Source organism: Zonotrichia albicollis, chromosome 21, assembly GCF_047830755.1.
Source record: "Zonotrichia albicollis isolate bZonAlb1 chromosome 21, bZonAlb1.hap1, whole genome shotgun sequence".
Taxonomy (NCBI): domain Eukaryota; kingdom Metazoa; phylum Chordata; class Aves; order Passeriformes; family Passerellidae; genus Zonotrichia; species Zonotrichia albicollis.
Genome location: NC_133839.1, coordinates 2,982,700 through 3,009,307, shown reverse-complemented (window position 1 = coordinate 3,009,307; position 26,608 = coordinate 2,982,700). Strand labels below are relative to the sequence as shown.

The following is a 26,608-nucleotide window of genomic DNA, read 5'->3' as shown; positions in this document are numbered from 1 at the left end:
GGAAGTGGAGAAGTGTTGGAGTTAACCTTGGACTGCTGACTCACAAATCACTGCCTCCATGCCTTCAGCAGGAGGAAGGCTGGCATTTCACTCTTAGAGCCACTTTATATATTTATTTAATATAGCAAATCAGAACAGCCCCCCAAAAAGATACAGAGGCCACTTCCCAATCTCATTTGGAGCAGAGGTAAATCTGAAGCAGCCACTGTTGGACACCAGCCTTTGGCAGCACCACAATTAATGTGGTTAAAGGGGGATCTGACACCCTGTGACATACAAGTACACCTACATATATGAATTAAGTTACAGATATTTCACTCCCAAACCCCAGAGGGAGAAGGGAACAAATGGAAGAGAAGAGCTTTCAATTTCATATTAGCAAGAGATGAAATTATTTACTGAGAAAAACTGGGGGTATCTTGGTAAGAACTGTAGAGTTCTTTCTGCAGGACTCCTCTAATAAGCAGAAGGAGTTATAAAAATAGGATGGAAACCGTGGTTCAAGCCTGCTACAGCCTCAAAAAGAAACAGAGATAATAGATGGAGGCACAGATTCCCAGGAACACTAAGGACTGCAGAAATACTGAGAAATCAAATTGATGATGTGGAAAATAACACAAGATTAAGAATGATCAGGTTAGTGGGGGCTCCTGAAGGAGCAGAAGCAGGAGAAGGCACTTCCAGTTTGCAGTGGATTATGAGGATGGGGGTGAACAATCCCCACAGTCCAGGGGATGTTTGAATGGCTCAAAACTCTCCCTGTCCTTCCTCCAGTCACAAACTCCTGGTGCCCTGGCACAGCCACACCCCAGCAGCTGAAGGAAGAGCTCCTGCACATCCCACAGCCTGTGCTTCCCACAGGGAACAAACAGCCATTTCCCATTTCCTCTGCTTCTCCTCCTCTGCAGAGCACTGTGGCACCAAGTAGGTCACAGAGCAGACAGCTCCTGAAGAATCACCTGCAGTTGGTTTCTTCTGCCTTCTTGGGTTTTTGGGAGTCACCAAATCCCTTCACCACCACCTTCAAACCCCATCCTCCATCCATCCATCCATCCATCCATCCATCCATCCCAGACCTCTCCCTGCATCCCTGTCTCCTGCCTTTCTGCTCTCTCCCAGCTGTTCCACTCCATCTCTCTCCTGCAGGTCCTCAAAGCAGGATTTTCCTTCCATCTTCCCCTTCCCACAACCATATTTTTCCCAGCATGATGAACCTGTTGCACTGCTTCTCTCACCCTCAGAACCCTGGCTGTCCTCTGTGCTGGTCAATGTATTAAAGAACATCCACCATGGGAACGGAGTCATTCTCTAATTCCACATCTGGGTTAAAAATCATAGCTCCTTCCCCTGTGTCTGTAACTTCACTCACTAATCCTCAGGGAAAAGGGGGAAAGGAGTCCCCTTTGCCAGCTGGTGCTTTCAGGCTCCCTCAGGTCCTCTCTCCATGCAGGGCTCCAAGGAGCACAGGATGGCCCAAGATCCCTCCCTCCTTCACTCAGGAGCCTTTGGGCAGGGACAGCACTGCCAAAGGACACAAAACAAGGATGCAGCAGCAAGGACTGAGCCCGGGCTGTTAAGGAAGCCAAAATTCAGCCATAAATTGTATTTCAAAATGGCCAGGAAGGCAGGAGAGCAGGAAGTAAAACTCCTCTGAAGGTGGAGAAATGCTGTGCGTGACAGCAAACCCTCCCACACAGCATCACCACAGAGAGGATTCACCACAGCAAATAATTACAGGGCTCCTGTCACAATATCTGCTCTTAAAGGCATTGCCAGTTGAGGCCAGGCTGGCTGAAGCAGTGAGAAGAGAGAGGAGCAAAGGCACCAGGCTTTGAAGTGGTCACCATTTGGGTATTAAAGCCTGGGACCTGCATGCTGTGTCCATCCAGCAGTCACCTCCTCCTCCCTGGGATTGCCAAGGCTGCAGGAGGGTTTTTGGATACACCTGTAGGATTCAGTTCCATCTTGTTCTTTCTGGTTTGAATACAGTCCTGGGCTGATATGATACCAAAAAGGTGAGCAAGTCCCAAATTCAGGTTTCAGTTCCTCCATTGAACAAAGCTGTGCTGGTGGAGAAAGAGACAAAACTGGCCATACAGGCAGAATTTTCCACACAAATCTAAAGATAGGAATGTGCAAATTCAAACAATGAATTCTCCTCCAAAATCCAAGTCACCCATCTCAAAGAAAGCATCCAGGAGTCCCTGCCCTGCAAATCCAACCCCCTGCTCAGGACACAGCTCCATGGGATGCAGGATCTCCCTCAGCTCAGCCACACCACAGTGCTCAGGGTCTGCAAGGGGAGGGAGGTGCCCCCTCCATGGGAACCCCCAGCAGGGACCTGCAGACCCCTCTGGCAGAGCCCTGAAACAAACACACAAACTGAAATTAGATTTGGTTGTAGCTACTTTTTCATTCCAGACTGATCAGTTCCAGAGCTTGCTGGAAAGGAGCTGAATGTCTCCCTGGAAGAGAGGAGAAGCAGTTCTGGGGTGAGGGTGTCCCAAAAGCTGCTCTGATCCAGAGGCACCAAGTCCCCAGGTCACCAAAGGCTTGGTAAGGCTGAAGAACAGTGCCCTGTGCTGGGGACTCTGCTCAGCCACCAAAAATAGCTCATTTCCCCCATTTTACCCTAAAACAAGAAGAGGGAGAGGGCTTGGAGCCAAACCCCATGGCACTAAGGAAAGTGTGACTTCTGTCCCTTTGCTGAGCCTTTCCCCCAGTCTGGGACTGCAAACAGGAGAAGGTTTAAAGCTGGTCCAAACCATTTCAGGGATGAACTTGATTACTCTTGCCAGTGAGGGTGAAATAAAGAATGAGGTGATGGATCCAGGCTCCCTAAAGTCACCCTGTGGAAAAGGGAAGGACAGCAATGACCTGCACTGGGGGCAGCCAGGGCCCAGCACCTCATTCCAGACCAAGGACCAGCCCTGGTGTCACAGCACCTTGGGCCCTGTGCTGGTGAAGCAGCCCCCACCCACACACCTCAGCCTGAAGATGCATTTGTGTTACACCCTGATCACAGATTTTTACAGTTTCCTTTAACTTTCTTGCTTTCAACTTGGCTTCTCCAAAAAACTATTTCCCAGTTCTTCCACCAAACGTGCTTTTAAATAGAACTTGATCATTTTTCTCTGAACTAAAACCCCTTGTCATGGTGATAGATACATCACTGGCGTCAGTTAAAAATGTGAAAGAGAAAATCCTCATCCACCAGTGAGAAACAAGCAGCACCACTGAATCCTGACACAACCATGATCCTCCACAACACGAGTCTTTGTTCTCACAATCATCTCCAAAACAATATTCTGACAACATCCTTCCCTATATAGATTTATATTACTATATCTCTATCATTTCCCTCACGCCCATCAAAATGAAGTTATAATTAACCCATCATCAATAGAAATTACAATGATTTTGAAACAGCAAGAAACAATCTATTTGCATTTGGTAGCTAATTATTCCCCCTACGCACACAGCCACCAATGTTCCCTAAAACCATCCACAGAACAGACAGTCTGTGCTAGCCAGAGCTTCTGGAAAGGAGGGGAAAAGGAGGGACTAAGCAAAAAAACCTCAACGTTGGGGTGGCAAAATTTTCTTCAAATCCGCAGCATCTCGAGCTCAGCCGAGTCTGTAACAGAACTGCCCTTGTGAACTCATCCAGCAGTGTCAGAATCCACCTGGGTATCACATGGAAGCCGACAGCAACCTCAGGACGAACCTAGTGGGAGCCACTGACATTTGCTAAATTATTGAATTATTATTCCCTTCTTCACACCACTCCAAGGAAACACGAAGCCATTTTTTCAGTAAAAGCTGTTGGACATAAATTTCACACCAGGAGCGCTCCCAGAGCCGGGCAAGCCCTGGATCTGCAGTTGCACCCGGGGTTATCCCCTCCTCAAGGAGGAAGGGTGAGCCCTCCTTGCAGCCACAGGAGTCCTGGGGGATGCCCAGGGGTGAGCTCCAGCCCCTCCAGCTCCCATCATCAGGTACAGAACAGAACAATGCCCTGCCCCACCCCCGCCCCCACGGCAGGCAGGTTTTGCTGACACATCACCTCCATTTCCTCGCCATCCCCAAGGATTACAGCGATGTTTGTAAGAGGTAAAGACACCAGCTCTGGTCAGGGAGCGCTGACTCGAGCAGCTCCAGCAGCCTGACAAAAATCAAGCCAGCCAGGCATTTCTGCTCGATGTCCTGGGAGCCCCAGGTTGGCCCTCCATGGCTTGTGCTGCGTTCAGAGGAAGCTGCCAAAAGCTCCAGGGATGGTAAATCACATCCTCCTTCACCCACGCCTCTGGAGGCGAGTAGAGAAAACACTCTTGGCTCATTAGGAACCATCCGAGGCTTCCCTTCCTCTGGGATGCCCCCACGAAGCAGGGATTGGGGAGGAAGGGGCTCAGTTCCACCTTGACACAATCCCTGTGCCTGCAACACTTACCTGGCTGCCAAGGCATCCCTGCTCAACACGCCGAGAGTCACCAGCCTTCAAAGCAAAGCCAAAATAGCTCAAGGATTGTTTTCCTTCCCCCATCTGACACGGGATTGCAGCTCCTCAGGCATGGGGAGGAGGGGGAGCAAAATAATAGTAATAATCACAAGCAAAAGACTATAGTCTTCTGGAGGCAAAGCTAATCCTGTCACACATTTTCTTCCCAACAGAAGCATGAGAGATCGAGTCCCACTGGGTTCTGCTCACAACTAAACAGGACGAGGTGTTTGCAGCTCCCTTCTGCCAACACAGCTCAACCAAGGCCTCACCTCCTCTAATCATTTCACTCAACACGAAGCCACCCTGGTGCTCTACCCCAGCTCTAGAAAGCCAGCCCGAGCCTCAGGATGGCCTTGCACGGAAATAGGATTACTTTGGCCTGGAGGAAAAAAAGAAACCACAACATGAAGGTCACCCATAAAATCATTACACAGCTCCCTCTTCCCCGGCTCATAGAGAAAAAAACCTTTCTCAAACCCTCAACCTGAAAGGAGAAACACAAAAAGATATGTACATTAATGCCATATACCTCCGTCAATTTTTTTCCTCGTGTCTTTAGAGCAGTTGTTTACTGCAGCCAACTGCAGAGAAATTACAGTAGCTTAACTCTCCAACTCCCTCTAAAGGATTAATCTTCCAGTGAGCATGCTCACGCGGGAGCTTTTTCAGCACTTGCATCCATTTCATGAGTGAGGGCTGCTGCACACATGAGGAAATGCCATTTCAGGGCTCCAGGCACAGCGAGCAGCCCCAAACCAAGGGCTCAAGCCCTTCCCAGGGCTCCACAAAGGAGCTCTGCCCAAGGCTCCAGCTCCAAGGAGGTTGAAAGATTTCAGGTCCATGGCCCCTTTCAGGAAGGAGGGGGGCGGTGGTTTCCCTGCGACACCGTTTGAAATGTCTGACCTTGGCTTTTCTCTACAGCCTGGTGGACAGTTCACTCACTGAAGCTGGAGTCAAAAATAGCTTCTTCTCACTGGCACATTTGTCCTTTTGCATCACTTGTTGGCTCATATTTGCTTTTTAGAAAAAAATCAGGAAGAATTTGGGGTGCAGGGAGGGGGAGGGGAAACATTCTAATAAAAAGGAACAGCGTTAAAAATCTAGTTCTCAACTCTGCAACACAGTTGGTAACAGATCCTGAGACACATTTAACTCCACAGATTAAGGACCCATGCAAATGAGGATTTGCTGGTAGACAACAAATCCAGTATCTAAACAAGGCTGTTCAAGTAATCTTGTCCATTCTCTCCTAGACCACTGTAGATTAAACTGCTCTATTTGAGATATTTCTCTCTCACCTCAAAGGATGGCCCTCAATTCAAAGCCTTCCTGGTGAAAATAAAGCTCCAACATTAAGGACAAATACACTGCAGAAATAGTTTCTTCCATTTTCATCTTCTCATATTCCAGGGTTCTGCCCTTCCCCTTCCCATTTATCTATTTTATGTCCTGTTGCTTAATTGCTCTTTGTAGCTGAAAGAGATCCAAGCCTCCCCCTCCCCCCAAAGGCTCTTATTTCAACTTTTAAACCCAGCTTGAGTCTAGGACATGCAGAAACCAGACTGCAACCCCTGAGTCCAGGGAAAATCACAACCTCTGAACCCAAGGAGAAAAAACCCAGAGGGGGCTCAGCCCAAGGTCTGAGCTCACTTCCCAGACCCAGCTCCAGGCTTCTCCCAGCCATTACAACCACCTAAACATGTACTTATTTTTCGAAAAGTCTTGAGTGTCTTTGATGCCATGAAGCCCCTTTAATGTTTTAAGCCACAAAAAGGCAGGATGCCAGGAGAGTGTTAAAGAAGGGCTATGGCTGTGTTTGACAGTGCTCGCTCACCATAGCGACCGTCCCCGCAAGAAATGATAAAACCTATGGTGACACTGGATATTTTGCTCTGTTGCCACCTAAATAGAATCACCCCCAGAAAGGGAATCTCTGTTACCATGCATTAAAATAGAGGCTTTGTTTTATTTATAAAGCATCCAAACTGGTTGGTTGGGATGTGTCAGAGCACAGGCTGCTCAGCCACCCCTCCCTGCTCCATCCTTCGGGGACTTAATGACTGATGGCAGCACCTCATCCTCCCCTCGCCTCCCACGGATCTCAGGTGCTGCTGAGCCTGCCCCAGCTCCCCCAGGCAAGGTCTGGAGCCAGGTGGGATCTGACCCTGAAAACCCCAGCAAAGAAACCCCCAGACTTTGGAGAAGGCAGAGGTGAAAAAGCCTCGATGGAGGAAGATCATGTCCCGCTCTTCCTCCTCCACAGCAGGATTACACCCACACGTGAAGGTGGGATAGCAGCTATGGAGTTATCCTGACCTGTCATTCCTCATTTGGAAACCAGTCATACTCCCTGAGAGTTTAGACTTTGAAGATTGACTACTATTGATTCTTCTGCAAGCAAACAGCCCAAGCTGGCAATCAGTCAATAATAAGCAATTACTCGACAGCCTCTTATCTGCAGATGCCAGGCCAGACAGCTCGATTTGTGGAGGCAGCAGGTCAATAAATCAAAGCTGTCCTCAAATTTTAAAATATCATCATTTAAAAACCCACCCAGCCTTCAAACTGGCTGGAAGAGCAGCCAGGTCAGGGGGATTCCTGCAGAACAGTGTGGTGGCTATCACTAATTTACAGCTCGGGAGATAGAAGGTGATGTGCTGAAACCCACCCCCGACACTCCTCACCTCTCAGGAGTAGCATGAGTGGCAGCTGGATGAAGATGATGAGAGGGAGAGGAGGAAGCAAAACCCTTCTCCTTTGAACAATGACTTGTAGGAAAAAAGCAGCCTTCCCAAAATACTTCCCAATCCCTAGGGCACACCTTGCTGCTCATCAGGAGCCTCAAACCCCAACAAAAACGTGTTTAACACCCCCCAGACAGCAAATTAACGGCACCTCTCTTATCCCCCTGCTGTGAACTCTGTGCCCTGGGTGTACAATTAATCATTTCATCCCAGGAAATGCACTTCCTCCCTTTTTCATGGCCTAAAACATGAGACAAGCACAGGAGCCAAAGGCTCCTCATGAGCATTTCAGTGTGACCCAGAGGCAACACTTTCAACCCAGCAGTGCCAACAGTGCAACAAAGAAAACCAGCTGAAAACTCAGGGAGGCATTTCATGCTCTCAGTGCAGACTCCCTTTACAGGCTCATCTATATGAAAAGAGATAAAAATTGCCCATTTAATTTGCAGAAGACTGAGCATGCAGCTGAAATGCCAGCCCAGTGAAATGCCAATATCTATCTATCTATCTATCTATCTATCTATCTATCTATCTATCTATCACTGCAAGGACAAACACAACCTTCTATCTAGTTCTGTAGACTCCAGAAACTTCCCTGTTTGTCCATGGGTTCTTGCACAAGTCATGGCAACAGCCCAAAAGCACCAAAAGAGCAGAAACATTTCACTAATCCTGCTGGTGCTGCTGAGGAGGGTGGTGGCCTGCAGGATGCTCTGTGCTCCACATCAGAAGTTCACCAGGGGCACAGCAGGATGGAACCAAGACACCCAAAAGCTGCCCAAGCACTGTAAATCCAATCCCCTTGGAGTTTGTGAGGCTTCCAGTGTTACAGAAATGTCCCAGATTCATCAGGTTTGGGGCAGCTCCACCACCACACCACAGTGATCCCACTCAGGCTGGCTGCCAGGGGCCCAAAAAGTGCAAAGTTCCCAAGAGAGGAAAAGGAATGACTTGGGAATGTCCTACCATTGGTCCCAGGAAGGGGAGTGTTTGTATAATGATGATCAAATCTTGCAGACTGAGTAGCTGCAATCATACCAGCTTGAAACAACAAGATTTTGAACCTAAAATCTAAATAAAAAGGGATGACCCAATGGAAACAAGATCAATCCCATAGCTGCTACTCACTCTTCACACTCCACTTGCCACAAAATTCAGGTATCTGAGGATACATTCTAAATATCCTGTCTTCAACACTTTTCAGTGGTCTGGGAGGGAAGGTCGGGTGAAAGGCAGCAGATCATGGATTATTTCAACTTTACTTGGCAGCTGGGACAGACTTCTTGAGGAGCCTACTGAGGTTTTCACTTCCATCTAGACAGGGTGCACTCAGGTCCTTGCAGCAGTGGCTGGGCCAGCAGGAAGCTGTGGGAAGCTGTGCCCAAAATCTCAAAAAGATTTCTTCTCTTCTTACCCACAGAGCACCTACAGGTGGCTTTTACACTGCCAGCCTTGTCTGCAGCACCGTGGCAAAGCATGGGAGAGCACTCAGGAGGAAAAAAAAAGGTGTTAAATGCATCTTCCTGTATCACTCTCACCATATATAGAGAAGCTACAAAATGCCAGAGCAGCTGACAGGATCCCACAAACCGCAGTGCAGAGCACCAGAGGCTCCTGAGTTTTGCAGGAAAGGTTTTCACCCAATACCTGCAGTTTTCTGATATAAATATGGACTTTTCCTTCCCCCTCCAGCAGTGCAGATGGCCAGCAGAGCAGTGGATCCATGCTGTAAGGACAGTCCAGTGGCCTGCAGAGCTGCTGGAGTTGCTGGGCATGGAAAACATTTTTTATTTACCCAGGAAGGAGCTGCCTGCCATGGGCCTGGCTCCCACAGCCCCACTCCAACCAGTGCTGACCTACCCCACACAAGGAAAATAACACAGCAACTTTACAAACCACAGCTGTGGCAGCAACACAAAACTATTTCTCACCTTTTATGACAAAAAGCAATGCCAGTTGCAAGACAATAAGACATCACAACCTGCCATTCATCCTCCCATCTCAAGGCACAGCCATTCCATACAAAAGCTGGAGATCACCTGTCGTGCTCTGCTTCCTTCTTTCAAATGCAGCATTGTGTTAGCACCAGGATCCCGCTGCTTTGGGGCTGCAAGTGTTGCTAGAGCAACAAAAATGCTGGAAAGTAGAGCAGAGAACAAAAGGACTCCACAGCCCCACGGAGGATGTGATCAAGGAGACAGTAACAATGTAAAATGGGACCAGGAGACCTCCCTGAGAGCAGGGAACTGCCATCTCCCATCCTCTGCTGGGCAGAGTGATAATTTAGCAACTAGATCATTCCAGTAAGGAATTCCAGCAGCTCAGCCCCATGTCTGCCTCTCATCAGGAGCCCCATGACTGACCAGAACCCTGCTCCTCTCTGTGATCCATCCTTGCATGCCCAGCACAAGGCTGCCATTCCCAGCTGACTTTGTAGCAATTAGGGACATGTTTTTTCTGTCAAGGCAGGGCAAATCCCTGCTTGCATGTCCAGCAGGTTGTCCTTGCAGCAGGAAATGTGGTCAGAATTCCCCTCACTGGACAAATCCAGGTTAAGTGATATTCCAGCAGCTCACTGAGACCAGGGGATCCCACTGCAGAGAGGCCCTCACTGTCAGGAACATGGATGCTTTAGGAAACAATCCTCAAGGCAGACTGATTCAGGGATCCCCTTTGTCCCTTCGGGCAGGTTCAGCACAGGGACACTGCCCCCAGGATGTGGGGAGAGTGTCCTGGCTGGAGCTGCCACCCCTGGAGCTGGGCAGGGACAGGCAGCAAGCACCAGGCTGCTGTGTGATGGAACCCACTGCCAAAATCCATCCTTGGAGGGTTCTGTGTGCTGCAGCAGCCCAATCCTAACCCTGGAGAACTTTGCAAGAGTTCAGAAGATCCTCCACACACTCTTTGCACCACACTGGGCACAAGGACCTGGCTGACTCTGGTGTGTAGCCCATGATAAAAAACCCCATTTAAAGGCAACCTCTGTTATGTAACAAACACTGTCCCTCTGTGCCTGCTGTTCCTGTCACCTGGCTTTAACCCTGGCTCTGCCAGCAGCTTCCAGAAGGCTCTGAGAGGAAAGGGAGCCCCTTGCAGGAGCCACATTTGCTACATGGGAGTACAAACCACTCACACAAACTAAGCAGCAGCAGCAGCAGGAGAAGTCCTGGAGGTGTCTGGCTTGAAGTGTAAAAGCAAAAAAGATTTTTTTTTCAAAGCTTAAGCAAATCCTTCATCAGTGAAGCTGATCAAGACATAAAAATCCTCAGGATGGATTATGAAAATGAGCAAAGGCAGGACCAGCTCCAGGGATGTGAGGCTCAAAGCCTGGCTCAGAGCTGGCCTCAGCTCCTTGTGACCACCTGCACAGGTTACAGAGCAAGCAGCAAAGAGGATGAACAGCATTTATTCCCCACTCTGGATTAAAATTCAGAGGTGGGGAAGTCCCATGAACTGTGAGGATCCCAGCAGCAGAACCTGCCTGTTCTGGGAGCACAGGGCCAAGGTTGCCATGGCAGCTTTTGGGTCTCTTTCCACACCTGAGGAAAGCTGAAGGGTTTGCTGCAACCTGACCCAAGGCCCTGCTGTCCATGGCTGTGCTGTGACCATGCTCAGGTGCCTCCCTGTGCCTGCTCACAGCTCTGGGCAATCTCTGTCCCCTCTGAGCTCTGCCCATGGCACACAGAGCAGAGCACTGGGATGTGCTCCAGCCTCACCTCAGCTGGCACCTCCAGCCCAGCTTCCCAATTCCAAAATAGCTTCTTCCTCATTTGACCTGTCACAACAAAAACCACGGAAAAATACAAAAATTCAAACAGACAGAATGATAAATGCTGGAACTGTATAATGTAAAAAAAGAAGTAAATTAATCCAAGGACCTGAAGACTGGTCCAACCACAATTTTGGCATCTTTTTAGCCATTCCATAAAAGCACCTCTAAACATGACAGTTCTGTTGAGACAGGTCAAAGTCAGACCAACAGAAATGCTCTCCTGCCTGAATGTGCTGACACCAACATGGCTGTGCCCTAAAACTTCACAAAGAGCTTCAACCTGGGGATCCACATTATAAAAACACAATTTATTCATAGTCACGGCTTTCAGCATGCAAAGGAGCTGCCATGATCATCCTGTCAATTATTTCTACAAATGCAATGGATAAAACATAAAACCTGTAACTGAGGGGAAAACACATTACTTCTGCTTCTTCCTGCTCTGCTGAGGAGGGCTGGGAGGGGCCCAGGAGCCCATCCAAAATGATCTTTATGCCATGGAAGCAGCTCACTTCACTCAGGAAGGCTAATTTTGCCAGCAGAAACTGCAGCCAGGTTCAAACCATCCAAGCCACCCACACAGCATTGCTGGATGGAGGCAAGGCTCACACCTGCCCACACAGCCAGGGCCTGGACCTGCAGCTGCTGCAGTGTCTGTGCCCCTGTGTCACACAAACAGCTCTCCCTGCAGGCCTGAATGCTCTGGAACAGTATCACTGGCATAATTAGTAATTACTGCTCTGATGCATTCATGTTTGCAAGTCCCAAACCCCCCAGTCTGGCCTTGTTGGGCAATTCCAGAGCAGAGCCTTCAGCTCTGCCCTGCTCCTCTTCCTCCTGCCTTGGGTCTGCCCTGGACCATGGGCTATTCCACCATGGAATTGTGTTCATATAAACAGCCCATGCCACAGGGAGATCCCTCATCACACCCCTGGGGCTGTCAGGGCAAGGAAAGGGGTTTTAATCTGATTTTGGGCACCATATCCCCAGCTCAGAGGATGCCCTAGAAAAGATAGAGATGTTAACTGCTCCTTGCAGAAGCTGCCCAGCCCAGCAGGCAGGGAGGTGATACAGCCTCCTGTGGGGAGGGACAGATGTGCCCAGTGCCATAGCACAGCTGGGGAGCTCAGGGGAGGGGACACAGCACCCAGGTAATGGCAGGGGCTACAGGGGATTAGCTCTGAAACTCAGCCTGGGAAAACTCACTGCTCAACTCACATGGAGATAAACAATCATTTTGATTCAAGAATTCCCACAGAAAGAAATGGGGCTGATGAGCCACTGTGCTCCTTCCAGCCTGATCGATCAGTGATTCTGTGGCTGCCCATTTTCCTGAATTCTCCTGCAGAGGTGGCCTGTGTCTCTCAGCCCCCAGGCAGCAGGGGAAGGACAATCTGTTGGGACAGCCAGGAATGTCTGGCAGAGGCAGGAAACCCTCTCTTTCCTCCTCCTTTCCTCCCTGGGTGATGTGACACACAGGGATATTTCCAGTTAGCACAACCCTCCATTGGCCAAACCTTCACACAGTTCTGATAATGCAGTGAGAAAACAATCCTGCCTGATTTTCCTTCCATGCAATTTAACTTCTAGTACTGAATATAACACACTCCTTCCCACTCCTGTGCCCAGAGCCAAACAAAGCTGATCTGCTGGAGAGGGAGGTTTAAGTAGGATTTAAGATCTGCCTTGAACTGCTGGTGGCAGCCCACGATGGAGTGGATCCTACCCAGGCTGAGAAACCACATCAGTTTGTCACATGTGGAATAAAAGAAAGCATTGAGAATTTCTGCCAAAACATTCGGGGCTTTTTTCTCATTCAAACAAAAAGAAATAAAAAATTAAAAAGTAAAACAGCTGAACCAACCAAGTGAGCAGGGTTTTTCCCAGGATTTCTGCAAGGCCAGATGCAGCCTGTGGCTGGGGGATCCAGCAGGGCAGGGGATGCTGGGGGGGGATCCAGCCCTTGGGATCCCCTCCCTGCTTTCCTGCATCCCCTGCCCTCTGAAACCAGGCCTGAACCTCCAGCTGCAGCTGCTGTGCTCTTGCAAGGCCACGTCAAAAACCCAAACACAACAGAACAGAAAGGAAAGGTCACTGAGGTGACTCGTTCAATTTTGCTTTAGAAAAGTCCTTGACAGGTTGTCAAGGTGGATTTGTTTATTAAAAGTGTCTTTTTCCTAGCAAGGAGCACAGAATGTCTGTACAATAGATGTCATAATTGCCCAGGTTTGTTAATAATTGCATCAGTTGGAACAGGATGCATTAGCCTAATTTAAGAACAAAATAAGAACATATGAAAGATCACAGGTCCCATTTTCAAGGTGAATCCAAGGCTGTTATCACAAGTCCAGAGATGAGGAGCTGGACCTTCAGAGTCCCACTGGCTTTGATCACAAATAGTTCATACTTTACAAAGTGCTTTTGGAAGTTTTCTATTCCCTTCATCAGGGCTGGTCATGATGTCAAGGAATAAAGCCAAAAACCAGAGCACATAAAATAGTGACTGTTATGTAACTCGCCATCTCTTACCTAATGAAGATAATCTCTACATTTAAAAATTAACATTCAGCACTTCTTCAACAATTCCAGTTAAAGGCTTTCAACACCAAGTCAGGCCTTTGAACTTTGGGGAAAAAATTACCTCTGTTTTACAGCTGGGAAAAGCACCACAGGCAGCAAAACCTCAACCAGCCTTGCCTGGACACTTCTTTGACTTCTTTTGTTTAGGCTGCTGCCTGCCCCATTGCCTGGGCACACTGCAGGGAGGCTCTCACTGCAGCTGATGGCAAATCCCTCCCTGACTTCTGGAGGTTTGGATCAGGTCCCAAAACTCTTTTTAATATAATACTCCAGTCTGGGTAATCTTCTGTCTTATGGAGGGTCAATGCTGCAAACTCTGCTTGCACTTAATTCCTATTGTCTGTCTGCACCAATTCTGCACAGCCAGCATTTCCTCAGGCCTCTGCTCACACAGCAGCACACACACCAGCCCCAGACACCAAGCCAGGCAGCTGCTAAGGGAGAAAAAAGAAAGCCAAACCCACAGATTTACCTTTCCTCAACACTCAACCACACCGTCCAAGCCTCATTTCACACATGGGACCACGCTGCAGGAACCCTGGGACACAAGCTCTGAGCTTACAAAGCACCCTCTACACTTACAGGGCAATAAAAATTAGCTTAATTAACAATACATCGGCAAGGAAATGTTAACGAGCACCCAGCAGGGGGGCAGGGAGTGCTGTCTAATCTCCTTGTGAGGACTGCTTGCTTTGGCAGGGATCAGCAACTGCATCAGCATCACCATGGGGCAGGGAGGGCTCTGAGTCACCGGGACACACCAGCAAACATTCCCATCTCTCTTCAGAGCAGGCACTGTTGCATCAGGAGTTACTCTTGGCAGCCCCACACCTTCCACTGAGGAGTTTTGGTCATTTAAAGAAGAGTTTTGGCTATCCTGGGCATGCAGAGTATAAACACACACAGACACGGGGCCTCCTCCTCCTCTGTGGCCACGTCTGCAAATTCTGCAGCTCTGCCCACGCCGGCCTCGAGCTGCTGGGTCACGAGTGAGGGGAACCAGCCCAAACCTCCCTGTTCTTGGGGAATATCCAAGCCATGTCCTTAGGGTTTGCCCATCCTACAGAGCCACAGGGTGCTGGCATCCCAAGGCAGACAATGGAAATCTCCCTTCCCAGCTAGTTCTCCTCCTTGTCACAGGAGAAGACTGGGAGCGCCACAAGTGCCAGCCCGGGGCTCCCAGCCCCAAGGCAGCCCTGGGGGCTCATCCCCTGCAGGGCTGTGTGGGGAGGAGGTTCCCTGGAGCCAACAGAGCAGCTCTGCCTTTCATGGGAAGCATGGCTGGGAACAAAGGCCCGGTGGAGAAAGGCAAACTGGCTGGGGAAACTGGCCAAGGCCCAGACCTGAGAGATGAGCCTCATTCCTCATCATCTCCTGCCCTTCCTCCTCCTCTTGCACAGCCCTGGGGTCACACCAGGTCCGTACCTGAGCCACTGGGGATGGGATGGGGATGGGATGGGGACAGGGATGGGGACAATCCATGTGTCCCATGTCACTGACACAGCCTCAAAGCCCAATTCCAGCCCACACACGAGTCACAATCCCAGCAGCAACAGCCACACAACGTGCACGTCCTCCCTGCACAAAGCACCAGCATCTGCAGGAGGAGGGAAAATTTGGGGCTGCTGTCAGCCAGGGGCAGGAGATAAATGATGTCTATAAAGCAGCCTCTGTGAGGGCAGTCTGGAAGGCTGAGAAAACATCAAACCAGTAAGGTTTTAATAAAAGCCATAAATGATTAATACCAACGTGCTCTTATCAAAGGCAAACTCCTGGAAACACAAGAACATAACCAGATCACCAGCACAAAGGGCACATCCTACAGGGAAGGAAACAACAAAACTCACAATAAAAACCCAGAAGAAGTGCGAGATAGGCATGGAGCTCACTGTGTGTGGCAGAAATCTTTTTAAAATCTTGAAAAAAACCCATGAGAAATACAACCTGCAGCTCCTAGAAACCCGAGTGGAAATAAAAGACAGAATATGATCCCCCCTCGCTGGCCTTTCCCAACGCTGCACGCCGGCAGCTCCTGGCGCTGTGAATTCCCAGATTCAAAGCAGACAGAGCTGCAGTTTGTCTGTCTGCTCACTGGTGGCACCTCCCTGCTGCAGGGGGATGGCACTAAAGCACAGGCAGGACCTTCACCTCACCTCTCCACACATGGAGCTCCAGGAGCTGGCACCACAGCAAGAGGAAATATTCCAGCTCATCCAGGGCCATCTTTAAAGGAACAGTCCTTGTTTGTCCTCAGAGTGTGGCAAAAAGGATTAAATATTCCAGATGTCACCTCCAGACCCGACAGGACACCTCACAAACAATCACCTTTGCATATTAAGAAGGCATTAAAGCCCCAATCTGAATCCAGCCCAGCAAAATTAAAGAACACCCTTCCTAATCCAAAGAACAAAAGGATTTCAAATGTATGGGACTCAGAGACCCTTAACACTTAAAACACAGAGCCCACAAAAGCCATTACAAACAAGTTTGCAATTAAAGGCACCTCATGTCTTGGTTACCAGTTCAGCACAGCCTTCTGGGTGTTGATTTAAGCCATCAAATATTAATAATACTCTTCAATTAATAAAATATTCAGACTCATCTTTTAGATTCTCGTAATCTGGAGGTTTTTGTGCAAACTGGCAGGATCCTACATGGAACCACACAAACCAGCTCCCAGCCCATTGTTAATGCTTTCATCTCCCAAATACAAATATTCTCTATTTTACACTTCCAAACCCACACTTGACAGGCTGTAAATTTGCTGCCAACCTCAATGGACACATGAAATGCACCAAAAAACAGAAGATAATTTCTCAGGTCCCAAAAATGCAAGTGACTCCAACAGCCATCTCCTATTTAGTGCAGGTCCCAGTGACCTCCAGGCTGGAGGTGCTGCCCCAAATCAGATCCCAAATCCTCCTCACAAGGCAGGAGGAGCCAAGAGGAGCTTCCAGCACCTTCCATGAGTCCCTTCTATGTGCCTCCACACAGGGAATGAACTTCAGTCAAAGCAGCCTAAAAACGTGCCTTGGGTGACACCCCAGGAGTTGATATAATCAAGAGAGGACAAATTAAACTGCAGGGAAAACAAAATAAAATATACAGAGGGTTTTTCCACCCAGCTGCTCCCACCTGGGCTGGGCTAACCCAGCATCAAACCTGGAGTCAGTCTGGCAATTGGGCAAGGCTTTGGAATCACAGATTTGGGACATTTGCATTCACTGGATGCTGAGGAACACCACGTTTCAGTACCTCCCTCCCAATTCTGCAACAGGCATACTTTCAATTCCCAAATCAGCAGCTGGATGAAGCATGTAATTTTGAAACCCATTAATCCTTTCTAAGTCTTCTACCATGTGCATGTTTAATTTCCCACTTCTTGAAACAATACTATGATTTTTGAGAGAAGCAGAGCTTCTGAATGCTCTGGGTCAGCAGTATGAAACATCCCCAATTCCCAGTGAAGTTGGATAAAGCATTGGGGTAATTTGCCTTCTGGCTTTGAGCCTGTGGGAGAAATTACCTATTAAAACTTCCTCTGAAACTGCAAGGATTGGAAATGTGCAACTGGAGAGAAAGAAGGTAGCTCAGATTCTCAAGAAAACAGGAGCTGATGCTTAAAAATGAAAAGAAGGAGTGAAATATGGATTTCATTGCTCTCAGGGCTGTACTCAAATGCACCTGCAGGTCATGGCCAGGAGCCTGGGGAGACCAGAGCTCCCTTTTTCAAGACAACACGCTCAAATCCTTCTGTCCACATCTGCACTTCAGTTCCAAATTAATTAAAAGCCTGGAGCAGCACTCTGAACTTTTACCCTAATCAAGGTCCCAGCAGCTCAGACACCTGCACTGCCATTCCCTCTGCACAGAGGTGCCCTCCTGCCCTGCTCCCTTCTCTGGGGATGGCTCAGCCCACCAGGCCCCTCCTGGCTGCCCCAGAAGCAATAAACTCCTCATTCATTTCCACCAGCAAGGGCAGCAGGGGCAGGCAGTGCTGCTGCAGCATCCCAGGGCTCCTGGACTGGCACAGGGAATGGATCTGAGCCATCTCTGGACACCTCTGATCCCCACCCAGCTCAGCTCCCCAGTCCTGCTGCTGCTGTAAATGCTGCACTGAGCTCACAGCACCTTCTGGAGCAGGTTCTGGCCCAGCTGACCCCAGGATTTATAATCACTGTCATTATTTTTATCCCTGTTCGCAGAATTTCACATTTCCCTGGAACGCTCAGTCACTTACCTGGCTTTATTTTGGGTTTATCCATGTCAGCCTGGTTATCCTGCTCCATATTTACTTCCTCCCCAGCTGCACCACCTGCAAATTTCCTCCCTGTCTATGTGCTGGCTCTGCAGGATGCTCAGCCTTATGCAAACAGAAGTGGACCTGAATTTTCTGCTCTGCCACTCAGCATCTCCCTGTCCTGAGCTGACACTGCCTCAGAGAGCTCTCCTGCCAGAAGGAGCCACTGAAAAGGATGGATTAATATGGAATAGCCCATCCCCACCCCCAAGCCAGCCCCTGGTACACCCAGACAGCTCAGGTGGGCTCAGGATTTGCCTGTGCCATCAGTCAGGCAGCAGCTTTGAACCATCCCAAACAGAAATCCAGGCTGAGACAGGAGCAAATGGCAAAAAAACAATGGTGGGGATTGTGCTGGGCATTAAGGAAACAGGAATCCTCTTGGAGCAACATTTCCTACTTGAAAAGAGGATGTGCTGGATGTGCTTGATACTTTCTGTGCTACAAAGTTTTACTTAAAAGCAGGAAAGCCTTGAGAAGCTTTTCTATTTTAGACACAGCAATACCACACTGAGAGTTCTTCCAAGCATGGTTTATTCTGGGTTTAGGAACTGCCCAGAGCTAGGAGGGCCACACCAAACTCTTCATTCCCTGCTGGATTCACTTCACCACTTCAAGCAGACTCCAGCCATCAGCAATGGGCGGTCCCTGCCCACACAGCCCCACATCAAGGGAGCACAGACTCCCAGCCCTGCTCCCTGCTCCTCCTGCTCCACACACAGCTGCCTCAGCTCCGTGCTGACCTTTGGCTGCCACAACAGCCAGGAAGAGAGAAAATCTCCAAAATGTGTCTTGAAGCACCCAAACAGACTCCTCGAACCTCTCACAAAACACAACTTCCTCTCACCACCTCCTTCTCTGGGGTGCTGTGGCCCAAACCAGCACTTGGCGAGTGGAAAAGTGTGAGAAATTGATTTATACTAAATTTCAGCATTTCTTACCTTAAGGTTTGCACACTATGTGAGCTCTCTGCCAGGTGTTGAGAATTTTCCATGAATCCATTTCCCACAGGGAAGAGCATTTCTGGAGTGTAGAGGGGAAGGAGCAGAGGCCAGGCAAGCTGACAAAGAGCAAGGCTCAGACTGGCACTGCAGATCAGCCCAGTACAGCTGCCCTGGTGCCCACTGGCAATGGGAGACCCAGGGCCCAGCACCAGCCCAGGGATGTCTGTGCCCAGCTCCAGAGACTCCAACAGGCTCCCCCATGGAGGAGCTGCTTCTTCTCCTCGTTGCTGTTGGGCCTTTTGCTGGTAATTGCATCTCTCCCTCCTTCTGCTGACACAGCAGTGGCAGAGCAATTCCTTTGTATTCATGGACAGAGAACTATGTGGGCAAAACTCCTCAAATGGAGACCAAGGCTCTGCTTTGAAAAGCAAAAAATGAGGCACCTTGGTCTGGGATCACCTCTAAACTAATAAAGCTGCATCCACAGCAAGGACTTTTATTACTATTTCAGCAAGAAGAAATGAAAAATCATTCTCTCCAGCCAGCATAATTATATTGGAAGAGTTTATTTAAAGTATAACCCAGGCCTTTGATTCTGCCTTGACTGACAAAATGTTCTTCAGATGCTCTCTTCAGTCACATTGGCTCAGTCACATCAGCTTAGCACAGCTGAAGGGCACTTCTAAGGCTTTCTTAAAGCTTCACGAGTCCTATTTGCTCATTCTGTTATTATTTAAAGTTTCTCTAGGTGGAAGAAAAGGATGAGTTCTCCACAGGCCTTTGCCAGCCCATAACATGTGAGAATTCATGGAAAAAATAAAAGTTGGCACCTGTTTGACACAGGATAAGACTTCACCAGGGCCAGGGCTGTGTGTAATTATTATCTTGTTAACAAAGTAAACTCCCTACTTCAGAAAAGTTCTAAAACCTCCTTATGAGTGACAGGGGGAAAAAAACCAAAACAAACATTTCTTTTTCTGCCCAAAGACACAGTTAAAATGCATTAAGCTGGTGCCCCTGGAGAAATGCAACACAAGTGAGCACAGGTGTGCTGCGTGTGCTCAGTGTGCTGTGAACACACCTCAGGGATCCCTGGGGAAGCAGCTGCCCTGCAGGACACAGCTCTGAGGGGGAGTGCTGGGCTTTAAAACACACCAGGTCTGCCTGAGATGAGTGACTGAAATGTGAATAAAAACCACAGAGGCCTCTCCTGGCTGCCAGGAGGGAATGAGGGAGGGCAGGCCTGGGAGCAGAGCTGGATGGTGCCACACGTGGCAGACACAGAGTGGGAATCTGCAGCTCTGCCCTCCCTGCTCCAGGGATCCCTCCTGCTCTCAGCACCTGCTGCAGGAGCCTCTCTCCAGGCACAGCAGGGAAATGTCAGCCCTTGATGCTGTGGGGAGGGGACTGAGCTGGCAGGGGGCTCAGGGAGCTCCCAGCACCGGCTGCAGGGGATGAGAGGTGAGATCAGAGCCAGGGAGAAGCCTCAGCATCACCCTGACCTGAGAACTGCTCAACCCAGCCTGGGGAGCTGCTGGTGCTGAGCCCATCCCAGAATCCCAAATCCATCCCCAGCATGAGGAGCTGCTGGTGCTGAGCCCATCCCAGATCCAGTCTGGGGAGCTGCTGGTGCTGAGCCCATCCCAGATCCCCAATCTATCCCCAGCATGAGGAGCTGCTGGTGCTGAGCCCATCCCAGATCCCCAATCCATCCCCAGCATGAGGAGCTGCTGGGTGCTGAGCCCATCCCAGACCCAGCCTGGGGAGCTGCTGGTGCTGAGCCCATCCCAGATCCCCAGCCAGGAATTCTGCCTGCTCTTCTCTCTCTCGTCGCTTTAGAGATCAAAGCTGCACCTCCAGAAGAGGAGATTTTACAGATCCGAACAGACAGAAGGGAAAAAAAGAGATGAAAAATGCAGCGTGACTTCTGAGGGAACCACTTCACTCAAAGCCACACACACACCTCGCTTCCTGCACCAGCCTCCCCAGGTCACCACAGGCCCCAGGAAAAACAGCACGGCCTGAACTCCAAACCTGCACCAAACAAGTATTTTGGGAAGCACACAAACACAGGGGCAGCTCTCCAGCAAACTGGTGCAAACCGGAGGAGCAGCATCAAATCTGATGAACGTGCACCTCATACATGCTGGCTGAGTGAGGCTCAGTTCCTCAAATCTCAATTCCTTAAAGTTTGAACTTTAGTGCAGTAGGTCTGAAGCACATAACAACCCCAAACTGGACTGGATATAAGATATCTACTGAAGAAATCCAACAGCAAAGTCAGATCTTTCTGCAGCCTCGAGGTTACTGCACCTAAGGACTGCAGCACAGCCATTCCCCAGCACAGACATCACCTGGGACAGGTAACAGAAGAGAAAAACAACAACTGAAGTTCACAGGATTTAGCAAGAACTTGGTGTTCAAAGAGATCCTCCCTCAGCCATCAGCACTAAGATCTGGCAAGCAGCTGTTCTAGACTGGGAGTTTTTGTCTGGAGTTCAGTGGCTGCCAGCAGAGTTGGCTGGGCACTCCCTGCAGACACACAGACATCACCTCCCCAGCCTGCCCACTGCCTCCCAGCTCTCTGCTGGGAGCAAGGATCTCCTCCCAAAAACACCTCTGCACCTCTCTGAACCAAGTGAAACCATTCCACCTTGCACTTGGCAGAATGTGGGATGTTTTTGCTTGCTCTCCCACAGCAGCACTGGGGAAGCAAAGAGCTTCTCCTCCAGACCCCACATTCCAGCCTGAGTTACACCAACTTCCTCCCCTGTGGCCTCAGAGGGGTATAAGCAAGATGTGGCCTCAGACAGAACTGAGTTCATGGGGGAGGGGAGGAATTAAACTGCAAATGAGTCACTGTTCCCTCCCCATAATCCACAGCAACATCTGGGGATGCTGTGCCTGACTGAGAGCAGGGTTCTTAATGCTCTGCTCACAGGGCAGACCCAGCCAGGGCCCCTGGAGATGCTTCCCAAAATAAAACCTGTGTGTCTGCAGGGTCAGGACTGACCTGTGCAGGAGGAGTTGATGAGCTATGAGCCAGCTCCTGCCCCACTTACAGCCCTGCCACTCTCCTGGAAGCAAAACTGGACCACAGAGTTACAGAGGCACTCAAGGCCTGATTCCTCTGTCACAGGGGAAAATTAACTCATCCTCTGCAAAACATCAGGGAAAGGCAGCAGGATCAGGCCAATGGGGATGGAACACAAAACATGAAGGAAGTGTTGGACAATCTTCCAACAATGATGGGGATCCTGCTGAGGAATAAATCCAAGCTGTCTGCAGCACTTGCAAAGCACTGCCAGTGTTACCTGTGTGACTGTGACACAAACCTCACCTGGGCCAGAGCACAGCCCTGCCACTGAGGCACTGCAGAGAGAGAGCTGGGAAAGGCAGAGCCAGCCTGGCACACCTGGGGGGCACAGACAGTGACCACACCTGGCTGTGGGCACAAGCTGTAGTGGGTCTGTACACGAGTGTGCACCTGGATCACAGTCTGTGCATGATGCACAGCTGGATCACAGTCTGTGTACAGTGCACACCTGTACGACAGCCTGACAATGATGCACACCTGTATTATAGCCTATGTACAACTGTACACCTGTATTAGTCTGTGTACAGTGCACACCTGTAATAATCTATGCACAGTGACACCTGCATGACACTCTCTGCACAACAGCACACCTGTATTACAGTCCGTACATGAGTGCACACCTATCTGACAGTCTGACAATGATGCACACCTGTATTACAGCCTATGTACAACTGTACACCTGTATTACTGTGTTCAGTGCACATCTGTATTATGGTCTGTGTGCAAATGTACACCTGTGTTACAACCTGTGCACAGTGCACACCTGTATGACAGTCTCTGTACATCTGTATGACAGCCTGTGAATGATGCACACCTGTATGACAGCCTCTGTACAACTGTACACCTGTATGACAGTCTGAGAACGATGCACACCTGGATCACAGCCTGTGTACACTGCACATCTGTATTACAGTCTGTGTACAAATGTTGACCTGTGCACGAATGCACACCTGTATGACAGTCTCTGCACAACAGTACACCAGTATTACAGTCCATACACAAGTGTACACCTGTATGACAGTCTGTGTATGATGCACACCTGCATGACAGCCTCTGTACAACACTGCACACCTGTGTGAGAGACCACACATGAGTGTACATCTGCATTACAGTCTGTGTATGATGCACACTTGTATGCCAGCCTCTGTACAACACAGCACACCTGTATCACAGTCTGTGTATGATGCACACCTGTATGACAGTCTGTGTATGATGCACACCTGTATGACAGTCTCTGTACAGCTGCACACCAGTATTACAGTCCATACACCAGTGTACACCTGTATGACAGCCTGTGCATGATGCACACCTGTGTGACAGCCACTGTACAACACTGCACACCTGTGTCATTACCTGGTGGCTCTCTCAGTGCACCAAGGCTCAGCAGCCAGCCCTGCCCAGCTGCTCGGCAGCGTTCACCTGAGGGCACAGACTGTGACAAGTTTACACTCTGTGCACAGCCGGGGCTGGGCCGCACACAGAGCGGTGCTGCAGCCCCGTGTGCCCTCACACCCCGGGCACGGTCACAGCCCGGCTGCCGCCACCCACGGCAGTGCCCGTTCTGGGGGATGCGGGGCCGTGTCACCCCGAGCCCAGCGGGTGACGGGGCCTCTGCGGGATCCCTACAATGCTGCGGCTGCTCCAGGATCCCTGCAGCGTCCCGGGCCAGGCTGGACGGGCTGGGAGCAGCCGGGGTTAGCGGGAGGTGCCCCTGGCACGGCAGGGGTGCCGCTGGACCCTCGGGTGCCTTCCAGCCCGAACCGTTCCATGGCTGACTGCACATGCCCGGCGCGGCTCCGGGGAGGCACGGCAGCGCTGCGCTGTCCCCGTGTCACCGCGGCGGCAGCGCCGGCAGCACCAACTCCCGGCCGGGCTCCCCCGGGACGCGCAGCCCCGGCTCCCTCAGGGGCTCCTCCCGCCCGCGGCCCCGGACCCTGCATGGCTCCCGCCCGCCGCCGCCCCGGACCCTGCATGGCTCATAGCACCGGCCCGCCCGCGGCCGCCGCCGCCGCGCCCGGCGGGGCCCCGGACTCTGGATGGAGCCGCGCCAGCACCGCCCCGCCGCATGGGGCGGCCCCGGAACATGGATGTCGGCCCCGCCGCTCCCCCCTCCCGCCTCCGCCACACGCACTCGCTCCCATTGGGGGGAGCCCCGGAATCTGTATGGCACATACCACTGACTCACCGTGGAGGGGTGTAACTTATACAGAGTCCCGGGCCCCCCTACACACAATGGCAGCAGCTCCCACATTCTTCCCCTCAGAGGAGTTGGACTGAACCATGGGGCGGCGGGGGCACGGCCCCCCTCCCGGCCTCCGACAGAACCCGCCTGGCCCTGGGCGATACCACTCCACGCTCCCCCATCTTCCTTCCCCCCGCCCGGGTAGATGGACGCCGCCGCTCTCACTCACCTCGGCATCCACTGTGGCCATGGCCGGAGCCCCGGAGCGCAGCCCCGCCCCCCCGGCGGCTCCTCGCGCCTTGGCTCCGCCCCTTGCCCCTCATTCTTCTCAATGGAGACTCTCTGCCGCGCACTGCGCATGCGCGCGGCAGCATGGCGGCCCCCAGGGGCCCCGCTGTCCGTACGGTGTCATGGCGGCGCCCGTCGGGAGGTGCCGTACGGACGGAGCGGGGATGGCGCTGCGGTGACACGGGGACAGCGCTGGGCTGGGACGGACCCCGAGCTCCCCGCACCGCCCCCACAAACCGCGGCTCCTCACTGATCCCGCCCAGACCCCCGAGTCCTCCGCACACCGCAGACTGAGGGGGAAGAGCGGCCCCGCTCCCAGCTGAGCGCATCGTGAGCTCCCCAAACTTTCAGCAGCGCAGCTTGCCCAGAAACCTACATAAAATAAAATCCCTGCAAAAATCGCAGAAAGCGTCAAAAAGTCCCTCTGTCTTTCCTGCCAAAAGGTTGAAAATCACCTCATTTTTCAGCTTCTCCCACTTTTGTGTCATTTCAGGCCAGTTTGTGCGAGGTTTACGGTGTCTGTGCCCCCTAAGACAGGGATGGGGCAGAGGGAGCAGCTCGCCCTGGCTCTGCCCCAAGAGGGGTCCCTTCAGCCTCCTCCCTGCCTTTCCCACATCTCAAGCAACCACAACAGCTCCAACCCTCCCAAACCCCTCAGGGTCCCCGTGCCCAGGCCCTAAACCCATGATTGTAAAACAATTATCCCTTTTACAGCTCTCCACTAAAGCAGAAAATAGCACAAGGGGGGAGATAAACACCTGCAAGGCTTCCTCGGCCCCACAGCTGCATCAGAGACCATTCTGAGGAAGTGACACCTGCCCCAGGGAGACACAGGGGTGGGCAGGTACTGCTGCACCAGCCGTCTGGACAGGGCAATCCGTGTTTCTTGGGGAAAACGGGAGCCTTTGAGTGCTCTGAAGTCAATTTACACATTTATTATCTGCTCTCTGGAGGGACAGATCCCATCCCTTGGTCCTCAGGCCACACTCCTGTAGACCCCAGCAGACACCTCGCTCCTCTGAGTGGACAAATGGACATTTCTGTTCTGCTTCTCCCGAGGGGCAGCTCCCATCTCTGCTCTGGGACAGGGACAGGATCTGAGGGAAGGGCTGGGGCTGGGCCAGGGCAGCTCAGGCTGGAGCTCAGGGCAAGGCTCTGCCCCCAGAGGGTGCTGGCACTGCCCAGGCTGCCCAGGGAATGGGCACGGCCCCGAGGCTACCAGAGCTCCAGGAGCCTTTGGGCAGCGCTGCCAGGGGGGCCCAGGCTGGGGTTGCTGGATGGGCTGGGCAGGGCTGGGGGATCCTGGTGGGTCCCCTCCCATTGAGGGCAGCTCCGTGGGGAGCCCTGGCCGGGTGCAGGGCACAGCCGGGCTTATCCCGCTCCCATCCCACAGCTGCAGCCCCTGGGCACTCCTGGCACAGCCGTGCCAGCCCCGGGGCTGTCGCTGTCACGATGCACTGACTGACCCTGACTGACCGCTGCCCCCGCTGCCCTCACGCCGCGGTGCCCCAGGCTGTGGGACAGGCTGGGACAGCGCTGAGCTCCACAGGAGCGTCCCCAGCGGGGCCCCCCCGAGCTGTGTATCCCTCCGGTCACCCTGAGTGTCCCTCGCGGCCATTCCGGGCTGTGTGTCCCTCTTGGTCACCCTGAATGTCCCTCCGGTCACCCTGTCCCTCGCGGCCATTCCTGGCTCTGTGTCCCTCCCGGTCACCCTGAGTGTCTCTCCGGTCACCCAGGGCTGTGTGTACCTTCCTGTCACCCCGGGCCGGACCTCGCAGCCCCCGCGGTGCCGGAGATCGGAGGCATTCGGGGCTGTGTCAGGGACCCCGAGAGGCTCCCAGAGCCGCTCAGAGCCCCGGGCGAGCCCTCAATACACCGCGAGCAGCCCCGGGGAGCCCCCGGGACACCGCGAGCAGCCTCAGGGAACTCCCAGGACACCGTGAGCAGCCCCGGGGCCGCTGCGGGCCCGGCAGGGGAAGGAGGCGGCGGCCCCGGAGCGCGGCCCGGCAGCGGCGGCAGCGCCGCGGTCAAAATAAGAGTCCCCAGGCCTGGGGACCCGCCCCCAGCCCGCCCCAGCCCCTCCGAGCAGCCTCTCCCTCAGTTTGGCAGCAGCAGCTCATTAATTAATTAATTAATTAATTAATTAACCAACCCCCCAGAGAACCCCTGCGCACCGGCGGGGCCGTGGCAGCGCCCCCGC

General features: G+C 51.7%; 1 protein-coding gene across 8 annotated transcripts in view; it reads right to left on the bottom strand.

The window, feature by feature from the left end:
* Window positions 1–24,463, bottom strand: part of EHMT1 (euchromatic histone lysine methyltransferase 1) — a 122,438-nt gene extending 97,975 nt beyond the window's left edge. For 2 of the 8 annotated variants that reach the window (XM_074556568.1, XM_074556570.1), the window contains exon 1: window positions 4,451–4,801. In XM_074556568.1, coding sequence (XP_074412669.1) covers window positions 4,451–4,543 — 93 coding nt within the window. In that variant the 5' untranslated portion in view covers window positions 4,544–4,801. Of the gene's footprint in view, window positions 1–4,450; window positions 4,808–5,030; window positions 5,158–9,176; window positions 9,313–24,349 lie in introns of those variants that run through there. The other 6 variants (XM_074556571.1, XM_074556569.1, XM_074556579.1 and 3 more) reach the window with 6 other exon arrangements.
* Window positions 24,464–26,608: the final 2,145 nt, after the last annotated feature.